Here is a 19,786-nt window from a genome sequence, read left to right as displayed (position 1 = left end):
TATCCAAATTCATCATCAGAAAATACCTAGAAGTAGAAAAAACATGCTAATTCAGCAATGCCCAGAAGAATAAATGGAACAGAAAGAGCTGGAAAGAATTCAGGAGGTTTAACCTTCATTAGATAAAGATTATTGTAAATGCAGGAAGAAACACTGAAACAGACATAAATGGAGATGATATACACAAGCTATAATATTTGTGGCCTGTTATTTCAAAGGCAATAGATCAACTTAAGTATGTGGAACAGTACTGTGATGCAGAACAGGACAGAGTACAAGATAAAAGTGGAAGATAAAAGCATGAGGTGGAGAATACAAACGGAAATTTAAGGAAGAACAAAGACAGATGAAGAGACAGGACTGAATAAGTTATCCAGGAAGATTAGAAGGATTTAATATGTAGTTTTGAAATGTAAAAAGGGAACCCATGAACTGCAGGCTGGAATTAAATCAGTCATGCCATAAGGAAGACAGATGCAGTATCCCAGCAGGGAGTGCAATATCTGTACTTACATCTGCATAGCAGAGGGCTGGGGAGAGGTTTTGCTGCAGGGTTTTGAAGGAGTGCTGTCACCCTGCTTCCTACTTAAGATTACGTCCCAACCATTTATTCTTCTGCAGAGAAGACCCTTCACTTACAGAGATCATTTCAGCAGCTCTCTGCTAAAGCCAGTTTGCATTCATTGTTGTGCAGCACATCATGGAAACACAGTCACTTCTTAGGCGGGTGTTCTGTCAAGTGATGCTGTTCCCTGCTGTTTCCCTTGGGATGGCTGATGGGCACAGGCAGCTTTGGCAGAGCTGCCCTTAGATCCTCAGGAGCTCTCCTCTGCCTGCATGGCCCCACTCCTGCTGCAGGGGAGAGGGGATGCACATGCCCAGGTATGAGCAGTGAGGGTGTGTGAGACCAAGTGAGTGTGTCTTGCACTTCGGGCGTGAGATTTGGCAGTTCTGAGCTTACAATCAAAATAGGAAAGCAGAACTGCAACTAAAGAGAGATGCAGCTCTCAATGACTTTTATTTGCATTCTGTAATGATGATGTGATAGCTCATTTTGGATGATGGCTCATAGATGTGAGCCCATAAAAATATCTGGGCTGTAAGAAAGTTAAGACAGATTGAGAACCTCTGTCAGTCTGGGGTGGAGAGGTGAAGTCCAAGTGATGACTCACGTGTCTTCCCTAACTTCTACTACTTTATTCTTATGGCAAGAAAGACAAAAGCCGATTATCACTGCTAATTATTATTGTGGCAATAGCAATGCATCAAAAGAAATATTTTCCACTGTGTTTCGGCAATGTAGATTTCCCCTACGACCCCTTGAAGGGTTAAATGAGCTTAAATATACTTTAGCGAACAAGTAACGTCGTAATATATTTCACAAGGCATATCCGATCGGCTGAACGAGTGTAACACCATCCAAGCCCATCAGCCGAACGGTACGACATCCAAATATCCTGCTTGGCACAGAGAAACCGGGAAGAAGCAGACCGGTCTTTGGCAAGACGCGTCTTCTTTTCCCCGCTTGTTCCCTTCGCTTTGTCTCAGCCGACGCCGCCGGAGCGGCAGCCCTGGCTGTATTTCCCGGGAACACTCGGTGCCAGCACCGACTCGTGCCTCGCTGCTCAGCCGGGAGCAGCGGAGCCCCGCCAGGGCCGCTGGTAAATGCCCAGAAGCGGTGGCGGAGGCCGGGCAGGCGGCGGGGCGGGCGGGCTGCAGGCGGCGCTGCCGCACCGGGGCACGGCCGAGCCGGCCGCTGGCACCGCTCTGCTGCCTGGGTGGGCTGCGGGACCGCCGCGGCCCAGAGAGACAAAGCGGCTCTCCAGATCCACAAAGAAGTGCTTGCGAGTGAATGGAAAATAGAAGTCCTGTAAATAAATCGGCAGAGCGAAGTGACCTTGAAGGGTGGAGCGCGCTTCACATCTGAAACTGAAGATAACAGAAATATTCCGAGTCTTTGTTGGGAGTAAGAGGGAGTTGATGTGGTAGCTTTTGCATAGGCCAAGTAAGGAAATTGTGTTGCTTAGTTTGGAAGTGAGAAGAGCGTGAGCAAGTGCAGGCTCATGAGAAAAGCAGGAGAGCAGAAGGACTGAGTAAAACGGAGGTGAACAACGCTGCACTGCAGGTGTCACACAGCCAGATAGCCAGGGCAGAGGGGACTCTTTAATAAAGAAAGAAAGGCGTTGAGAGGAGTCTCTTAGAAGAACCAGAGCAAAACAGATCTGCCACTGACTGACTACTGAAGCTGGAATAAGGGAGAAAGAATCTAAGCTTCTCTTTTCACTTGTTTATATGGCATCAAATGTGTAAAATCACTGCTAGAAGAAAACCACTTGCTGGTCTAGGCATGGAGATATTATTTCCATATACATTTCTCTAGACTCACTGATGTTTATAAGAATGCTGTATCAAATCATATATAAAAATCAAATCTAATGCTGAAATATGTAACCAAGAGCTGCAGCCAACCATCCTCTAACGTGTTTCCACAAGCTTAATCTATGCTGCTTATAAAATGTATTTATACAGTGGTTTGTGCTTGGTAATAAATTAAAATGCACTGTGAACAGATATGGTAATGCTGGGATACTTCAGCATGTCCCACGAGACCCCAAAGTTTCACAAATTTTTCTCTCATGGAATAAAAGAATGGAAATTACTGGTTATTAGTGCATGCCCAAATATTTCTCTTTAACATCCAGAAAGGAAAAATGGTTTGAAGTTAATAAAACAGTCACATTGTCTTTTTAAATGAGATGAAGCATTGCTGGTTTATGATGTAAGAGATACAACACCAAACAGCTGAATTTCCAGAACTGCCAGTTCTGTAGTTTAACAATTGCACCCTTCAAAGAACAGCAAAGTTTTATTAAATGTGCTGGAGCTGCTATTGCAACACAAAAGGCCTGAAAACTTCAGAAGTTGATGAAAATTTTGTATGTTCAGCAACTGTCAGGATTTGTAAATTTAAGAATAGAAAAGTACTCACAAAATGTAGCAGATAACGCCTATACTCCACATATCTGTTTCATATCCAATAGGTTCATAGTTTATAACTTCTGGAGCCACAAACTCAGGTGTCCCAAAGAGAACTTTCAGAGAGCCTGCATTTTCTGTGAAGAATGAATGAGAAAACCATTAAATGCTGCATGGAGATTTTTACAAAACACTTATTGTCCAGTAACAGGAAAACTGGATTTGCCCTAATATTTGTGATTTTGTTAAAGATCCGTATCAGAAGAAATAAATTATGCCTGTATTGATGTTTCCTTAGCTGATACGTGTCTAGCAATAATTATTTATTAAGCATCCTCCAGTACACAGCACTGTGTAAGGCACATAAGAAGGTTCCTATTGCATGAAGATTCCACAGGACCAAATGTGTGAAAAAGGAGAGCCATCAATACTTTATTCAGATTTGTATGTCCTAAAGTAAAAAAGTCTTTGAGCCTCCATCCCTTTAGCAGTTGCACAAGAGAACTGCAGGATTCCAGTGTCAGAAAGAAGGTACAATTTTCACAAATTATTGAATATTTATCAAAGCTTGGGGCTCTGCACGTTGTGGTAAAAAGAACCAGTAGTGCTCAAATTATAACAATAGGAAATGATCCAACACATTTTCTTCTAGTGTAAAGAGGAAAGAAAATCAACAGTGGGTTGCATGCCTCTTAAATTTGAAGTGGCTCAGTGAACAAGAGGAGGAGCAGATGATGTGCACCAGTCAGATCATTACTTCACAGGTAAAACTGGACTTGGGCATGCTGTCAAAACCAGGCTGCCTACAAGCACACCTGGGGTGAAGGGGAAGCCCAAATCACCAGCTGTCAGTCACCAGCTGCTCCAGACTTCTATTCAGCTGGCCTGTAGCACAGGTATTCTAGATTTGCTCTGCTTAAACACCCTGTGGATGCTTTTAAAATGATTTACAGTGAAGCTACTCCTACCAATATGAACTGAAAGAATGAGGTCATGAAACACATGAACTGGCTTGACGTTCTTCCTGTGCTGACCCACCAGTATTGCCCTGCTGGAAGATACAGTGATGGAGGTAAGAGAAAAACCTGTTCATAACCAATTACTGCAAGATTATGCTGCCAGTGTGTGAGTGCGATGTCTACCCTCCAGTGTAGTGTGAAACACTGAGTCATTAAGTTAGAGATTCTTAGGCAAATGTCAGCAGGCTCATTTTTATCAATTCTTGTTCTAAAGCTGATGGGAAGAAGAAAAGAATAAGCAAGGTCAGGAAGAAAGAAAACTAAGGAATAGTTTAGGGACTGAGGGTAAAAAAAACCCCACATCCCAATATTAGAATTGTATTGTAAAAAAATATAAAAATGTCAGAATATAAATTGTGTCTGACTTGAAACAGGCTTGGATTTAGGTTGAGAAACTCATGCCCAGTCTGCACATGTGCCTGAACCATCAGTGTGTGCTTTAAGTGAGATTCATTGCATTAGGTTTATCTTTTGTGCAAGAGCAGCAGCCCGATTAGGCACAGTAGAATGTCCTAGTGAGGAACCATTGCTCTCCCAAAGATATTTACCATCTAAACAAAACAGATATGGATGGGAAGGCAAACAGATGTAACACATTCCAGTCCTGCTCCTGTTAAGATTACCTTTTAAGAGTACAGGTATTTGCAGCTCTATAATAAAGAGAAAAGCTAAAAAATCCTCAAACAACAGCAAATCAAAGTTTTGCAGAGTCTACAAAAGAAGCAGCCTGTCCACGGCATTGAATCTGAATAGAGTATTTTTATTTACCAGAACTTAATTTACCAAGTTTTACAACATAAATACTGATCCCAGTACAGACTCCACTCCCAAACTTAGCTGCATTGAAAGCTCTTGAGGCATTTCATGAAATGTAATCAAGCACCTGAGCGAATGCTCTTTTGATGTAGACAAATCCCCAATTTACCAAATGAAATCTGAAACATATATGGGGTTAATAACTTGCTTAATGATTGAACTCCATGCTTGAGGCAACTTTTGAGCACAACCACAATTCACTTGCAGTTGTGCCAGTTTCCCATTTTAAATGCTGTGACACCCTTTTTTGTTCTGTTCAGGTGTGGTTATAGTAAATTAATTGCAGAAACCTCATTTTCACATGTTTCATTTCACATGTCCCCTGCTCCCACCATTTTTAGAAACAGAAACAGACCTCCTTACTCTGAAACAGCTGCGGGAAATAACCCAGATCCTCCCATGCAAGCTCACCAACATCAAAACCCTCCTGCTCTCTGACTATCCTTTAAAAAGCACGTTTAAAATATATTCCACAATATCCCTATAGTCACATAACCAGAGTTTTCTTACTCCAAAACATAGGATATTTTTTCTAACATGGCATCTAAAATAACTTAGCCTAAAAGAAGGGCAGTGTGTTCACCATAGTGGCAATGAGAAGTTAGAGATCACTTTTCTTTCCAAAGTGCCATCAGGAAGCCCAAGATCCCATTTTCCCATCCACCTTCATTTTAAAGTCAGGACTTATTTTTCTTTTTTTTTTAAAACTGTCCTTACAAGAAATTACTGAAATTTATCACAACGAACCTATTTTCTAAAAGCTTCATCACGATCATCCAAGTCTCAGGCTCAGATTTTCACATCCAAGTTTGGAGGCTTTTCTGTGCACTGTGTAAACTATGATGAACAACTGTGTATGCAAAAGGCTGGTGTATGAAATGGGCTGCCCACAGGTCAGAGAAATGGAGAGAAAGGGAGTTTTTTTGAAAATGTGGCATTTGAGTGCAAGCATACAGTGTGAAACAACTGACACAGCATTTTCTGTGTATAAAAGATAAAAGAAAGGAAAAGAGTAAGACTCTTTCAATGCAGTAATATGTCAAGTCTTTACCCAGTTGTTTACAAGCTTAGTACACAAGTAAGATCTGTGTTTGGCTATCCCTTAGTTCAGACAGAAAGCTGACAAGCTAGCTGGAAACTGTTGCTGACACTGTGTATAATCAACTGATTAAAAAATATATCTTTACAGTACTCAAAAACCATTCTCTTTTCTCCTCAAGAAGTTTATCTTAAACAATTTTCTACATGTGTTCCTCAGCACACCAAAAAAGGTCAGGAAAATATCCCGCTGCAGCTTTGGTATTTCCTGACAGTGCAAGAGAACTAATTAGCTGCAGAAGATGACTGCAGAAGGAGCTGATCCTAATATCTTTAAAACTGATCAAAACACTGAATATTTGGAGCCACTAGTTTGCACAAGTTACTAAAAGTTAAATCTCAGAAGTTGAAGTGCAGAATCAGCCACTGCTCCCTTCAGCAATCCCTTGGCTGAGCAGTTTCTGCTCAGTCAGGGTCAGGTCTGTAGGATGAGGGCTCCAATCCCACATCTATCAATGCCAAAGTGAATTTGACAGCCAATTTCAAAGTCACAAAGTTTGAAGGAACACAAGGAGGAGGAACGTACCCTCAGTGCCCCACATAAGACAACCGGCATTAGTGCAAAGTGTTTTTAGCTATTTTTGTAAGTAAATGAAACAGTAAAAGTTGTTTTCTACTCTTGGAAACCATCTCAACTGAAATGTTACAATTCTTTTTTGCAATTAAAACAGTGCTGATGCTTGCTGGACATGGAAGGAAAGGCCCTTTCTCTTCCTAAGGAATGCCACCCACGATGGAGTTCCCCAGCATGGCAGGCTGATGGACAGAAATACCTACAATGGAACCTGACAAGAATTAGCAGCATATTAAGCCGAACGAATGTACAGCACTGTAAAATCAGAATCAGCATTAGTGCCCACAGCTCTCATTCTTCTCCACTGAGAGAAGTTATCTGGAGTTTATTGATTTTAGAGCAGCTCACAAGCTGGTGTCAGCCACGCCATGCACTGCCACAAGATTAACAGAAAAGTGGGAAAGCTGATGGATATGAGCAGGCTACTGAAAATAGGATTTTCTGTTTGCTAAGCATGGGTTTAACTGTGGTCTGAAGTTAAAAAGGTAGCTGAAGAAGTCTCTATAAAAAGGCCATTCTGTGTTTACTTTATATCTCTTGTTGATGAAATCCACTCAGTGCAGCAGTAAATGTACAGTTTGCAGGCTGACAGCTGGAACATCATGGGCTGAAATCTTTCCCACACCTCTCACACAAAAACATCAGCACTGAACTTAGTTAACAGTTCATCTGTCCTGAACAAGGACTAAATCAGTTTATATTCCCAAAACACTACTGGCTCTATATTGATGAAGGAACAGAAATGGCAGTTAGCTCTTTTTTTAATGAATAAAATAAACATCTTATCTCTGAGTTAACATGTCCATGTGACCAGGATTCATTAAATACACTTTTGGAGCAGATCATCATCTAACATGCTTCAAAGCAGTCTTCTTTTCCCTTATTCATTCAACAAACCATTCCTGGTTTGTTTTAGTAAAATTATATTCTTGGGAATGCAGTAATCTGTTACTGAAGTGTCAAAAGAAGAAGGATGAGCTGCATTTGGGCAGATAACAAAAGGTAGGTGGTAGTAATTCACCATACTCTCTCAAAAATAATTATTTACTTTTTAATAAGTATTATTTTTTAAAAATAATTAATACCTTTTCAAAGAGGGAAGGCAAAAGATTTCAAGTAAAAATCCAGCTGTGGACCCTGTACACAGAGTAGGAACTCATCTAAGTTGTCCCAATCAATTAATGTCAGGAGAGCCACAAATCTCAGCTCTCCCAGTGTATCAGGTTCATAAACTATTTTTGTTCCTTTTACTTCCTGGAATGTTTTTTATTTCTTTTGTGAAAATACATGATGAAAAAAGATCAGTGTGGGATGTTGGTATTGTTTAACACTGAAAATACAACTGAAGGGCTGCTTTTTAGAGCTGAACAATATGAAGACAAGAACCTTTGAAAGCCTTTGGCTTTCAAATTGCTGGGCATATTGGAAGCTTAGACCAAGATGAATGATAGAAAGCAGCTAAAAAGCAGCTCAGGAAGAGGAAGGAATTGTCAAATGGAATTTTCCCCGTTGCATTATTTTTAAGTAGTGCTATTATGCAGCTCTTTATAGAATTCCTCTGATGTTTAACATGCATGACAATATCCTGCTGCTTGAGATAAGAAATGATAAAAATGACAGCAAAATATAAAATTACTGTAATTATCTGAAAGCATCACCTTAATTTCTGCTGTTAAAAAAGTTTCAAGGATTTGTAGTATTCATGAAGTATTTAGAGAGTTAATGCTTAATGGTACCAAATGTAAATATTTTTTAATATTAGTGTTACTGTGTATTTTAGGTGGAATCTACAGGGACACCCTGCTGCAGAAAGAGACAGGTAGATTCTATACACCTCACTGCAAACTCCTCTTGAAGATGAGGTGCCCTGCTCTCATTCTTGAATCTTCCTTTTCCCTTTTCTATTTTTTCCTGAAACAAAAATATTTATAGGAAACATTTATTTAATCTCCATATAATAGGTAGCATGAATTACTGTTTGTCCTGCCCTTTCCTCCTGTGATACTGAAATAGGCAGAGAATTCATTACCTAATCTTCTTGCGAGTCCAAAGTCAATGAGTTTGATACTTGTACCAGTCTTGTTGACACACATAATATTTTCTGGCTTCAAATCCAAGTGGACAATACCCTGCTTATGAATGTATTGAACTCCTTCTGAAATCTGCTTCATATATTTAATGCACTCTCTCTCTGTCAGTTCGAAGTCTTCGTCAATGATTCGTTCAAAGAGTTCTCCTCCAGAAACCCTAGGAAAGACAGAATAAAAAGAGACTTCTGTAACATATTCATTTGGGGAATAATCAGGCTTTCTTTTACCAGCAATACAGAGATTCCCGACTCTGACACACACTTCCCACTTCTTCCTTCCCTCCTGAGATCCATCAGTGCACCAGTGCAGGTAACATAATTGAGAAATAAAACTAAAATACATGGAATGGGTCCCAGGGAAAGATGACAAAACTGCAAGCAGTTGAGCAAAAATTCAGGAAGAAGTTAGATTGAGAGTGATAAAGGCTGAGGGAGGAAGAATTCCGATGATATGGTTAACTGGAATGCAAAGCTCAAAGGGTAAATTATTGACCCAAGTGAGCTCAGAGGGAATTTCCTCCTCAGCTATGACAGGAGAAGGATACAACCCACAATGCTTTCTGTGTTGGTATTTTTAGCTGAGCCCTCATCACACTCCTTGTAGGTCAATTCCATTTTTATGCTAATTTAGGATGTGAAATAATTGGTCTTTCCAGGGTAGCATCTCCTGGATTGAACTGTTCGTGCAACTGAAGTGGGACATTTTTAAACTAGATTTAATCAAGCATAATTTGACTTTTGGCTTATTTGGTTTGGTGGATTTTTTTGTTCAGTTTTTGTTTGTGTTTTGTTTTGCTTCTTTGGGATTTTTTTCTTGATTTTATTTTATTTTTTAAATTTGGAGTAATCACTCAACTGCTTTATCTGCTTGCATCCAAAGATGGGAAATGCTTTTTTCTTATCCTGTGGGTGAATGACCCATAAAGAAAGGAGCACATAGTGAAGAGCAGCTTTGCTTTCAGAAATTAAACACACCATGGTCTTTATATGGTTTAATATTTTGCAGCATTCATGGTTATTGCCAAATGCAATTGCACATTTCAGTTACAGAAGGAAAACACGCAACTGAAAAGCAGCCTTGCCATGTTTGCTGGTTGCCAGACACATGATTATATCACTCGTGTACCAAACTGAATCTGAAACATCTGAAGTTCTGGATGCATTTCTTGCTTTGGCTATAAAATTTCAGAAAAGATGTAATTAGAAATGCTATTGCGGTTTCCTATGAATATGGAAATAGTAAGAAGAGCCTGTGCTTGACAAACTGAGAGGTTATGTTGGATTAGAGCACATTTGTAACACAAAGCAATAGTATTGCCAGACCTGTTGAATAAACATTCAGGGGATCTAGTGTGCTGTTGCTTTGCTAAGACATAAACCAGTATGAGTGTTTATGAAAACATCTGCAGGCAAAATGTTTATATCTGGAGTATTTTGCAACTCCGAATGATAATCATCCTCATACTAAAATGCACCACTTGTTTCTGGGTGTTTAACGCAGATAGTGACGACTTATTTGCACTATAAAAGTGCCACCCTTTTCAGATCCCTAAAGGGAAACTTTTCAGAAATTGTACCATTGTCTCAAGCACCACTTTTTAGCATATTTTCATAAATGAACCACTGTTAGTACATCTGCCTGCTGTTTTTACCTTGGGAGCTCTCAACACTCTGGTAGCAATGGTAGATTAAACTGCAATGCATTTATGGGATGAGTACTGCTACATTTATAGCAGGAGCCAAATCCAGTTTAAATTTTGCCAGGTTAGGAAGCTGAATAAAGTCAGCGTGGATGAGGTTCTACACATACACAGAAGGAGAAGTTGGCTTTGTTCAGTCACAACTAGTTCACAATCCAAATCTCTATCTTTTCTGGATTCTCCTCTTTTCAGTCTTCTCTACATGAGTCATATAGGAAAATATTCTTATCTATGCAATCACAGAATACACATCTAAGACCAGTAGGAACAGTGAGAAGAATCTACCTTGGAGTTGCCAAGGCAAATATTCAACTGAATTTTTAAAAATCTAATTTAGAAAAAAAGAAAAAAACCCAAGTAACTTGTACTAACTTAAATCACATCAAATGATTGAACTTAGTGCTGGGATTTTGCTCCAATAATTTTAATTTGCAATAAATACAATGATCTCCTTCTGATCTATATAAAAACAAACTGACAATCTGAAGTATATAAAACTTTGAGGCACTTAGCCCCCATATACTGAATGAAAGTGACAATATGCTAATATTTTCAGATTTACTTTTTCCACTGAGATTCTTAAAGTGGAACCAATATGTTCCTGTATTTGAAAAGGAAATACCTGAGATTTGCCTCTGACTTCCAGTAAATGTTAGATGGAAAGGTTTCCAGGCAAGACCACATCATTATAATGTTTAATTTAAAAGTAATAAAAAAAAATCTGGTTTTATTTTGAATATGAAATAAAACCATATAAAATAGTGTAATGAGAAATATTAAAAGCAGAGAGTGTGAAGTTGAAAAGGTTCCAGGAAAGGTATGGGAATAAAATTAAAATGAACAATTTAGAATAAATATTAGGAAGAAAAAGCAAAGATTTTTCAAATCTCATCAATTTGAATAGAAGGGGAGCTCCTAAATGCCAGTCACTGCTAAAATCTGATTTGAAGGAGACTGACAGCAAGTGAGCTTGATGTATTTTAAATTCATGCATTTAAACTCTGATGGAAATGAAACAAACAACTTGGATTATAAGAACTTTTAAAGGTATTTCCTACAACTTCTTTGATATGCAAAGAAATATTATATTAATAGCTACAGCAGAAATGATCCCTTGGAGGCTCTTCATCAATACAGGTGCAGTTGCTGGGCTGGGATTGTGTCAGGTGGGTAAAATGACAGCAGAGAGGCTCCTGAGTCACCCGACACAAGGTGCCACATGAGCACCCCATTGCCCAGACCTGCTCTGCTGCTGCTGGACACAATGGAAATGTCAGGGGGGGCTCAAAAACCAGAAAAGGTGGCCACCCCAAACTAAAACCACATCCTGGTGAGGCTGGGTAGTAAAACTGCTTTAAATTTGATTGCAGTTTTCTACATTTTTACAGAGTAAAACCCCTTTGCTGTCAGGGGGGAACTAATGGAGTGCAAAGCCATATGCTATTCCAGACTCTTTATACATCTCCCTGTTTTCCATTAGGTCTGCCAGCTCTCAGCTCCAAGCTAAGTAGGTTCCCCTCCCTTTGCCATCGTCAGTTTGCTCAACTGCTCAATTTAAAAATAAAAACACCTTCCTGCACATAAGTTCCAGAGTTGTAAAATCCAATCTCTGAAATATGCCAGTGCAGTAGTAGTTTGCACATAATCTAAGCAAGTGCCAAGCAAGCAAAATAGTCATATAGTCTCTTTTGCCTCAAACAATTTATACCTTACTTAGAACTCCCAGCCAGCAAAAAAACTTGCTTTTCCTTGCACATGAAGTCGATGTGGCAGCAGAACTGTAACTAAAGTAACTTTTTGGGAAAAACATCAGCACAGATCAGGATTTAATTTTCTTTCCAGCTGGTACTGCCACAAGTATGGGATTCACACTAAGCAGGTGCATTATGCATGATGTAAACATTGGTCATGTTGGCCATTATTGTTTGTGAAGACTGCTCAACACATGTTTAGAACTGCCTTAAGCAAAAAAAGTTCTCCTTAAACACATTTTAGGTTCTAAATGAAAGTCCAAAATGCAGCTCTGTTCTCACCTCTCCTAACTGGGCAGTAAGAGTAAGGCTGCAAAACCCCACCATATGTACTTTAAGAAACAAGCAAACTACACAATAACAACTCTATCGCATTTTGACTGATTTTTCAAAGATTGACACAGATTCACTTACACACTTTAAACAAGATGCATAAATAATTGGAAAAACTTGCAAGATCTGAAAACCATCCAGGCCCTGCAAATCCTGAAGCGTTTGACAGACCTGTGTCTGTAAGTTGCTACTTTTGTACACACAATTATTCTCAACATTATTAACTTCGTTAGTGTGCTCTGCTTTATACTTACATTTCCAAAACCATAACAATGTTGGCTTTTTCTTCAAAGGCATCTACACATTGGACAAGTTTTGGATGATGTAGGCAGTTCATTATGCTGATTTCATCCCTTATGTTTTCTTTTTCCTTAGCAGAATAGGCTTTGAAAAATTTTCCTGCCCAAACTTTTCCAGTCTTCTTTTCAACAAGCCTGAAGACTTGTCCAAATTTTCCCCTGAAAATATAAAACTTTCCATAAAATGTTTTTGCAATATATGGGCCACCACAAATAGCAATGATTTACTAAATATTCCAGCAGAACTATCTACTAAATATTTCAGCAAAACACTTGGATTATGAAATAAAAATGTCTTAGTATCAAGTATTATTCTATACTGATCTGCAAGAACTTTTGAATGAATATTACATTTAGAGATACTTTGCCATTCCAGTTAAAAAGTCTTATATAGGAGGGTTCAAAAATTGTGACTCCTACCAGGCTTTAATTTAGGTCTTTCTGGACACAGTTTTCTATATGTCATACACCTCTGAAGGGGCAGCAGATGTGACATCTCAGGTACAGGATTTTTGTGGAATCAGAACCTGAATGCTCAATGCTTCAGTACTATGATTTCCCTTTGCTGTAACGTGCAATTCTGCCTCTGTGTTACGCTCCTCAGGATTTGTTCATGGCAGCACAGGGGATCCCCGGGCCTTCAGCACCGATCACTGAAAGATTATCATGGCCTGCAGTTCACACTACCACGAGCTGGGGCCCTGAGAAACACCGCCAGGCTAATCACCGACCTTCTCCCAGCAATAGTATTAATGCTCCTGGGATTATGGCTGCTGTCAACAGAGATTCCAGCCTGTGGGCAGGATAATCTTATTACCACTAATGGATTTAATGGAAATGCAAGTACACAATGTGTACCTTTTTTTTTTCAGATAGCTTTTAGGATACTGAAAAACTAATGAATCCTCTAGCTTTGTTCATCTGCGGGCTCCATTTTCTTTGACAGAAATACATGTAGTGCCTATTTAAAATTATCAGCTAATAGGAGCAAAAGATCTTTATGGAGTAGAGGCCAATGTATGTTAAAATCTATTTTTACCACCACAAAGGAGCTCAACTGGGATGCTGAAAGTGCAAGACAAAGAATAAATGCACATTATCTTTACAACTGGCTGCTAGCCTTGAAAACTGTCTTCAAAAGCACAGCCCAGTACTTACGATCCCAGTCTTTCTTCGATGTTATAGACGTCTGACACCTTCTGTTCAGTGTTGATCGTAACCGTCCGATATTCGACCTCTGTTTCTTTCCCCTCTACAAATAAGCATTAAGGACCATGATTAAAAACCTCCAGAAAATGTGAATGAAGAACACAGATTTGCATTTGTCCTGTTTAAAACATGCACTTCTTACCATCGTCAGATAGCTCTGCTTCATCCTCTTTGGGTTCTGTGATGAAAATAAAAACACATTAGTAACTTTTTGTATGGGATATGGCACTTATATTAGACATTCAAATTATTCACAGTGACAAGGACAACAGATAGACCCTATGGCAAAGCAGAAAAAAGCAGTTGGGGAGTTAGAGCATTAACTTCATAATTAAAATCTCTTCACCATTTCTTCATCACTATTGACTATCCAGTCACAATCTAGTCACCATTTAAATAAATAAATCAAGTTCCTGTGGTTTTCAGTACTTGTCAGTTTTACCTGCCTGCTAGAAACATCAGCATACTGCATCAGTTCAAAGTAATCTAAGAAATACCTTTAGAATGCCTCAGAGAAATAGAAAATAAATTAAAAATATTCAAATCAGTAACACTTCTTGTTCAATGATAATTTTTTCTTGGCTTTAATGTGCCTTTTTTGAATTGTGAAGCCAAAAGTTAGGCAAGTTTGTACATTAAAAGATTCCCTGCAAAGCATCCAGACAAACTGTTCAGACTCAAGATCCAGAGCAAATCTGAACCGCATATTCCCCTGAGCATGGCTGAATTCTGTAATCATTGAGGTTCGAAAGGAGACTCAGTTCTGCAGGCAGATTCAAAGACAGGTGAACCCAGTGACCTAAGTCAGAGTAAAAGCTGCCTTGAGTGTCCTGATTTTAATTTCTGATTTTCACGTACATGAACAAACAGCCTGTAGCACTGCTCTTTGCCTGTGGCTGTGAGGGGAAAGGGGCGATAGCTGAAATGTTGTTATATTATACATTACTCACACGGCTTGGGCTTGCTCCTTACACCTGTGGCTGTGACCACTGTTTTGAGAAACTGCAAAGGCTGTTTGTTACCTAGTGACCTGTTCATTCTCCTGTAGCTGCTGAAGCTGCACTTTGCCATCATGGAGTGCAAGCCTAACCAAGGGATTTATCCCCCGTGTCAACAGATCTGTGTTACGGAACATTAATGCAGTACTCTGTGTGCTCTTAGGTGCTTTAGAGCACAGTTTGATGCAGAGGATGAGAAGAAAACAACAGAAATAAAGGGGGCTGGGGGAGCAGATAGCTGGTCTGAGGCATCATCCTTTCACATCCTACACAAAATGCTGCATCTGTGTGCTGGTAGCAAAGCCAATCAAGTGAATAAAGTCTGCTGCTAAAGCCTTCCTCTCCTGTGTTTTTTTCTGGAGTTGCAACCCTTGCATATTCCTGCACAGACGAGCTGGTTTGCAGAGATCTACCAGAAGAGCGGGGAGGAAAGGGAGCCTTCCCCAGCCATGGTAACTGTCCTCAGACCTTCCTCAGCTACAAACCACTCCTGCACAGAGCACATCTCATTTTCCTCCCCTTTTAAGGGCTGTGTAAGGGAGCTGCTCCCAGCCAGGCTGCCAGTAGGTGATGTCTGCCAAATTCTGCTTAGGCAAGAAGTCAGTGCCTGGTTCTGCAGTGACACTGCATTGAAGCCACGGAACAGAAACATTTTGGTCCACCAGTGGAAGCCTAAATTATATAAGTGGTACATATCTGAGTTTGGTAAGTGCTGAGTAGCTGTGCTGAAACCTTTCTCGGAACTGAGTCAGCAGTAACAAATTTTCCTCAAACATGGCAATGCACACTTTAATCTGTGATGACTTATTTTAGTTTTCTTTAAATGCACAGTGAACATTTAGCCATGCCTTTCTTCACTAAGATCATACTGACATTGCTAATATGTGCTGGCCACCTCAGTATGAAAATCAGTAATCAGACTTCCTGGCAGCCTAGAAAATCCTGAGTTACTCAGCTAAGTGTTTACATAGATGGCAGCTTAAAGTCCGGACTTTGACAGGTGCTGAACACATGCATTTTCCACTGTCTTTAATTAAAGCACCAGTTATATTCACACACTTGAAAAAATCACACTTTAGATGATTTGCTCTTCTTCCATGCGATCTGAAATACTAGAGTTGAAATCAATAAGCCCTGGAATTGAGAGCACAAAGACAACCTCGTCCCTCCTGCAAACAGAATACATTTTCTTTTTGCTCAAAACAACTTTAGTTGCTGTTTTTTTTTGGGTTTTTTTAATGTGTATTCCAATGACTCACACACTTTCTAGCCTTTTGTACTAAATCTGTGTAAGAAAATGCTCAGACTTAAATGGAAAAACAACTTGTATGCTTTGGTCCAGTATAGGTAGTGGTTGCTCTTGGAAAAGTGTAGAGAAGAGTCAGGTCTCCAACCCTAGATGCTTGTCCTGCAACTAAAGAGAGCATTCAAACACAGGGAATTTTATTATGAAGAGCCAATAACATCTAGCTTCCTTTCAATTTTATTGCTACTTCTAATGTTATTTTCCCCACTTTGAAGAAAAGGTGCATCTTGATTTAGATTGGTTTTGAATCGCAAATAGAGGGAAGTAATTCCTCAGCATGCATCCCATTTAGCACTTGAAGAGAAATATGATTTACTTTTGTTTGAGAGGCTTACACAGTTGTGTGATGCTGCATCACTTTGCTATCATTTTGTCTCCCTTTAGCAATAAAAGATAACTTCACAAGGGTTATGTAGAACACCTCAAGCTCCAGAGCCCTGCACACGTAAATGAAGAGGGAGAGATACAACACACAGTTCACTCCTCAAAGACGGGAAAAATGGTAAAATTCGTAATTCCTGGTCTGAGGCTTTTGGTTAAGGTGACTACAAAAGTCATCCTTGCACAGTAGGTAGATGGAGGTGTGCACGAAAATATGTGGTCACTTTCTGGTTTTGAAAAATAATGCTGATGTTTGTGTGTTCACAAGTTTTGTACAATTTCCTGACTAATTTCTACAGCGATCCAACTCTCCCCATTAGCCCTTTGAGAAGAACTTAAACAACAATTAAGAGGTAAAAGATCCTGAGAAATATTTTTAAAATTACATGCAAATGTAACCAAAAACCCTAAAAAATATTTTTGGCATCCATAATGCTGCAAAACCAACATGCTAAGTAGGATAGCCTTGAATTCACTAGGGGGCAGAGGACTGAGGTACACTAGCACGCTGGGATTGAAAGCATGGGAAATACAGCTAGCTGCAAGATGCCAATTTATTTTCTGCTGCATATTCTGTGCTCGGCTAGCAGCAAGCACATTCATTATTTCCAAAAACAAATTTGGGATAGTGTTTATGGTTTGTTTTTCCATGGTGTATCCAGTATAAACTATAATGAACCCACTGGTGTATTTCAGGTAAGCTTCCAACCATCATTTTCCAACTGGGCATGAACTGAATGTGTAACATCTGTGAAAGGTTTCATTTCCCATTACCTGTGCACTGAACTGCAGAATTCTGTCAGCCAGCACTCACCCAGCAAGCCAGAATGAGAATTAGTGCTTGCTTTCACGAGGCAGGGATTTGGGATCCCTGAAGCCAAGTTTCCACACTGCAAGTATGCAAAACTAATGTGTTCAGACCCCCAAATGAAGTCTGTGAAGGACTTGAGCACAGTTACAGCCCAGCACAAGCATTCACCACAGAGACATGTGGGAACGAGGGTGTGCAGCTCTCTGGCTTCGCTAAGGAACTCTTAAGGAAGAGTTTAATTGAATTGAGATGCTTTTTTCCTCCTAAGAACTAACCTTCTTGTTTCTCTCCAACTTTTACCAGCTCAGACTCTTGGCTGGGCTCACTGATGCCGTACACGTTAGCAGCTCGCACGCGGAATTTGTACTCCCGGTCAGCCTGCAGGTCCTGCACGTTGAAAGAGGTGCTGCGGCAGGTGGTGAGGTCTGTCCATTTGTTATCCACCGAGTTCCAGATCTCCACGGTGTAGGACTGCACGGCGCTGCCACCATCGTAAGAGGAGCCGTACCACGAGAGGGTGAGGGAGGAGCTCCGAATGTCCGACGCACAGGGAGTTCCGGCAGGTGGGTCTGGTTTATCTGCAACAACGCACACAATGCACACCGTGAGGATCAGAGACCTTCCATCAGGGGATTCCTGGCCCTAGCTAACAGCCCTTCTCTTTCCATCCCATTGCTCTGCTTCACAGCTATCATTATAGCAACTGCAGAGACTAAGACCAGTCCCAGCTACATCTGCAATGTCCCACAATAGTGCAAACCACTCCTCGGTGATCTTCCTTAGAGGAATACCCCTATAACAGTCCTGTGGCTGTGATGTGCTTTCTTCAGCTCCCTTCATCTGCTTCCACACTTCAGGGCCACTGCTCACCTCTCACAGCCTCAGAAAGTGCCACTCATCCAAATACATCTGGGTAGCAGAAATACTAGAACCAGTTTGTTGGCATGGAAACAAGGCCTTGAAGGGTGGCAAGTTTATCTGCCAACAATTTAGTGAACAAATTCATCTATGTGCAGTTTTTGGAAGTCTAGTGCACTTTTTGGTAAGAAGGATTTCAACTTAAGTATATATAATTTAAACAGTGAGATTTTTAAAATCTCATATGCATTTTGGAAATTGTTGAAGAAGTGGAAGATAGAAACGTCTGTATTTCCTCAGTTAGAGGATTGCTGCTGAAGTCCTTATTTAGATGAGCGGATCCAATATCACCAGAACCTGGTGTGCAGATGTGCAGCCAACTATGCAAACATCTGAGAAAATACAAAAGCTTTGCAGTTATATGATGTTTTCAAGATTTAGCCTAATGATTAATTATTGCAATTAATGTTCTTCTAAGACAGAAAAGTGATGACTTTTAAAAGAAATTTCTAGAAGATAACTGTGGAAGTTAAACACTTCAAAAGACTTTTAAGGGAAAAAATAGGTTCTCTGGAAATAATCCTCTCAGAAATAATCTAGCAAAACCTACAAAATAATGATGATGTTGATGTGGATGAACTAGTGGCCAAAAGGTTGAAAGAGAAATCAAAGGATAGGGTAAATGAGAGAAGATGAAAAGAAAAAAGATAGAAAGTGTAAGATGCTACAAACAGTGGTTACATTGAACATGGACCGAAAAACTCCTGTCCTATTTTGCTTTTTCTAGCTGCTAACAGACATTATCACTTTCTCTGTAGGAAACACAGACCTGACAAAGCAGCCAAAAAATACTGCCACTTTCTCAGCAATAAAAACATCCAAACGCTGGGGGAAGCTGTTGTAGACTTTGATCAAAGCCTCACTGTGACAGACTATATCCCTCTATACTCAAATTATCATTCCTAGGAAAATTACTGCACTGACAGAAATAGCCACAGTTTGTCAGAAACATGCCTTTAGTTCTTGGACAGAGGAACCTCTCCTCTGATTGCTGTGGTTTAACTCATAGAGAGGGAAATTAGAGCAGTCTAATATAATCAAGATAGTTAAGTATCAGTTCACTATTTGGAAGAGTCATTGACCAATGACTTCCCTGAAAAAGAAATTTACTTCAGTTGTGATGAAAAATACATCTCCCTCCAAAGCATATTAGACATATTAATATGCATAATAATAGCATATTAAACATATTAGAAGATAAATAAATAGAAATTTTCAAGTATGAGGAAAAAGACTGAGGGGGGGGGAAGGGAGGTGGACCCCAAGTGTGCCACTGTATTTAGTATGAGAACCTCCAGGTGGAAGAAAAAGTGACTGCCAGAATCAAGATTATCTTTATTCATTTTGGCAACACATAAAACACCATTCCACTAGGAGTCATCATTATACAGCACATCTCTTGTTAAACACATGTCAGAGGCCAGATGGCCTGTGGAACAGCTTATTGTCCTGCTTACTGGTCACATTTTACTCACATCATTTTCTGGCAGAATATAGGGGCTATTAGC

The 19,786-nt window shown here is 39.8% G+C and overlaps 1 protein-coding gene across 2 annotated transcripts in view; it reads right to left on the bottom strand.

Annotated features, from left to right (window-relative positions):
• The window catches only part of MYLK (myosin light chain kinase), a 194,699-nt gene that overhangs the window by 11,999 nt on the left and 162,914 nt on the right, over positions 1-19,786 (bottom strand). For both annotated transcript variants that reach the window (XM_088058800.1, XM_005519645.3), the window contains exons 22-27: positions 17,636-17,938; positions 14,007-14,042; positions 13,814-13,907; positions 12,611-12,814; positions 8,513-8,730; positions 2,990-3,113 (exon numbers count right to left, since the gene is read on the bottom strand). In XM_088058800.1, coding sequence (XP_087914926.1) covers positions 2,990-3,113; positions 8,513-8,730; positions 12,611-12,814; positions 13,814-13,907; positions 14,007-14,042; positions 17,636-17,938 — 979 coding nt within the window. The remainder of the gene's footprint in view (positions 1-2,989; positions 3,114-8,512; positions 8,731-12,610; positions 12,815-13,813; positions 13,908-14,006; positions 14,043-17,635; positions 17,939-19,786) is intronic.

The sequence above is a fragment of the Pseudopodoces humilis genome, chromosome 8 (genome assembly GCF_049639895.1).
Source record: "Pseudopodoces humilis isolate 2021_Gansu_Grassland_sample_001 chromosome 8, ASM4963989v1, whole genome shotgun sequence".
Lineage (NCBI taxonomy): Eukaryota > Metazoa > Chordata > Aves > Passeriformes > Paridae > Pseudopodoces > Pseudopodoces humilis.
The sequence above is the reverse complement of the archived record's forward strand: the minus strand, read 5'-3'. Positions and strand labels throughout refer to the sequence as shown.